This window comes from Plasmopara halstedii (assembly GCF_900000015.1).
Source record: "Plasmopara halstedii genome assembly, contig: Scaffold_484, whole genome shotgun sequence".
NCBI classification, from domain to species: Eukaryota; Oomycota; class Peronosporomycetes; order Peronosporales; family Peronosporaceae; genus Plasmopara; species Plasmopara halstedii.
This window is the reverse complement of record NW_020187404.1, coordinates 242,982-246,253: the sequence shown is the minus strand read 5'-3', so window position 1 is coordinate 246,253 and position 3,272 is coordinate 242,982. Positions and strand designations below refer to the sequence as shown.

At 44.8% G+C, this 3,272-nt stretch overlaps 1 protein-coding gene across 1 annotated transcript; it reads left to right on the top strand.

The window, feature by feature from the left end:
* Positions 1-1,657: 1,657 nt before the first annotated feature.
* PHALS_10602 (uncharacterized protein) lies at positions 1,658-1,968 on the top strand (the record flags this gene model as incomplete). Its single annotated transcript, XM_024726053.1, has 2 exons — positions 1,658-1,662; positions 1,740-1,968. 2 exons carry the CDS (start codon positions 1,658-1,660, stop codon positions 1,966-1,968), a joined length of 234 nt encoding a protein of 77 aa, XP_024576768.1.
* Positions 1,969-3,272: the final 1,304 nt, after the last annotated feature.

Here is a 3,272-nt window from a genome sequence, read left to right as displayed (position 1 = left end):
TCACGCATGGAGCGTTGACACGTCGTATTTGCGTCAACAAGCCCAGAGGTGTTGGGTTTGTATGCACTTACCAGAAAAGGAACCGGAAGTCTCTATCATTAAATAACCCTGCGATTTTGCGAGCGCTTTGATCCACAATCCATTCTTTTTCGACCAAAAATGAATCTACATGTTTACCATCCCTCCTAACAGAGCTGTATTTCCTTCCAACGTGCGGCTAGTTGCCCACGTGAACAGCGGACCCTCATTCTCGGTGATTTTTCATCATTGTGAGTACCGATATCCCACACCGGGACTCAAACCCGGGTCTGCTAGGTGAACGCCAGCTATCCTAACCGCTTAGAATATATGGGAAGTTGTCAAAATAGTCAAAAAAGAACAGACACATAATAACAAACCCACACACATACACACAATAAGATAAGGGCATATTTGCAGAATTTCACGCGAATCTTCGATAAATGAGTATCCCACCAAAGTGCAATGTGAATATCATGCAACTATTGATTTGATAAAGTTGTACCCAAGTGTTGGAAGTACAGAAAACACGTAATCCGTTGCATCCTACCCAATGGATGTGGACTACACTGGGGCTAATACTACTTTTGTCTTTTTGTGCCACAACAAAAGTTTAATTTACACAATAGTACATATATTAACCAGCTTTAATCTCCCTCGATTTGACGTGGACCTCGTTAGGGTTCACACTTAACTTTTCTTTTCAGAGACTGCGCAAAGTGACCGCACCTCAGCCAATCGCGGCATCCGTAGTCAGCCTCCACCCTCTGCATGTACTGTGCCTGCTTATCAGAGCATCCTTGTATTGGGAGTCATATCACATGCACCAAAACGAATGACTCGATATGCTTCTAATAAAAAGCGCTAAAAGCATTGTCAGTAAGGCTTCAGGGTGTTCTCAGAAGAAAAAAGTCGAAGTCACTTTCCGTGTTGTGACCAAATACTTCTGCCTTCACTAATCGGCACACGGCCTGACCGTTTTGCAAGGATGCTTAATGCACCGTCCCAATCTCTGTTACACGAGCCTCGTACTTCATGTTTTTTTCATCGGCGGAAGTGCGCGATAATTTGCCAAGGAGCGTAGAACGATGTTCAATTCATCACGAACAAGCCCCCGGGCTCAACGAGCCCAGCTTGCTCTACTGCGAGTGCGAGAGTCACGCCGACTCAAGCCCGATTCACCGCGCCATATTTACGGCTCGGGACCGACTGACGTAACTCGTGATACTATGCGAAGCTCTTACACACCAATGCGTGTGAGATCTGCTTTCACCAGGAAGGGATGTCATGCGTCATGCACACAGGAAACATAGATTTGAAGTCCGCGTGAAAGTGCATAAAACAATGTCTTCAAAGACAGTTTATATAATGCGGGACTTCCTAAAGCGGTTGCGTATGAAGTCCGTTACCCTTCTCGACTAGAGAGCGCTATTCCAAGAATGAAAACTCAGCAATTTGATACATAGTATTTGTGTCGCACTATCGGCTGTAATAAAACCCTGATTTTTATTGTGTGTGTGGCTAGTAGCCCGCGTGATCTACAAATCTCGTCTTGAATACCATAACTCCAATCTCCATTTGGTTGTACTTTATCGCGGTACGTTTGCTTTTGGTCTGGCGGGCGATAATGGATGTGTATATGGAGTATGTACTCCATCAAATGCTCTCCGCCGAAACGATAAGCTACAACCATGTCGGGTTTTTTTACACGATCTGCTTAGCTTGGTGTATGACTCGTCAAGTTACCAAAAACGTCGCTACCTTCCTGTAACTATATCACATCGCGAAACCATTTTTTGCGCCAATGTGCTCACCTCACTTATTCATGAACGTGCGCTAGAAGCTCACTATGAGTCAATGCGCACACGCAAGATTATCCCGCGAGCACTTCGAGGTATCACGCGGCACATCATTCTAATGACTAGAATTCCAGTCGGCCTCGGCAATTAGAACGGTAAACATTCAAATACGGACTGGTGATATTCGACATTTATTTTACCCAAACTGGACATTTGTTTAAGAGGTTTGTCGCCCTTGCGACTTGGCAGCGAAGTCTTATGGAACTCGACGCAGGACCGGAAGCAAAGGTAATGTTTGAATTTGTGAAGCCAAGCGCGACGTTGACTTTGAGGCAATTTTTGCTCCAGTCTAACTTTTATGCTTATGCTAGCGATGCCCGTACCCAAGCTGTTGTTACAGCCAGGCCTCGAACTTTGAACAAGGCCGGGCTCAGCTTGCTTATGAGATTCACATTCGCACTGCTCGATTCTGTCACTTATCCGATGAAAAGAATGGTAGAGAATGTGCCAAGTCATTGCTGCTTACGACGCCAGAGCATTTTAGCGCAGTGGAATCCCAAACTTTGAGGAGCTCTTAGAGTGAAGGTTGTTCGCTCACTTTGTTTGATACTGGTATAAACCCGCGCCGCCGGACGGGAGAATGATGCATGTACTCTATACAGCCCTATGGCAAATTTCACACTCCCGGATCACTCTTCTATTTGCATTGACTGCCATAAAAAGAAAGCACCTAAATGAGTATTTGTTAATACACCCTAACTAAGTCGATAGCGGTTTTTACCATCCTTCTCTTCAGTACAACCTCTTTTGTGTGTGCACTAATAATTGTGGCTCCTTTGATTTATCTAAAGCATGCATGATTCCCACTTGATATAAGCTATTCTACCGCATAAAGTCGGCACTAAATACGAAGATTGACTCTTCCTTACCAAACCGACGCCGTGATTTACACCGACGAAAGATATCTGATATCACACACATGTATAGATAAGAGCCATTGACATGTTATGAAGCGGGGCTGCCGTTGCTCTTTGCTTAGAGGAAGCTTATTAAGGTTACCAACCTACGTTCTATAACAAAACCAGCACGAGTGTAGCGAATCGCAGTCCGCTATTTCCAAGAGTGCCTAAAAACCTTAACCAAGGCAAATGTACTCCTCCGCTACGAACCCAACACCTCTGGGCTTGTTGACGCAAATACGACGTGTCAACGCTCCATGCGTGAAAAGACCACTACAAACTCGTTGCAGTGCCAGATCTCTTCGTTAGGCCACCTGGGTTTTAGGACAGAAGGAGTGCTTTAAAATTCTCAAAGTGGGGGTATTTTGATGCATTGGTGTATTGTCATTAGTACGACAGCGAATAGCCCAGCCAATCGATGTTTGAAGCCAGATATATGTAATTCAAGAATTGTAGTTTCCCATAATCTCCGCACGGATGTGTACAAGGGGCGATA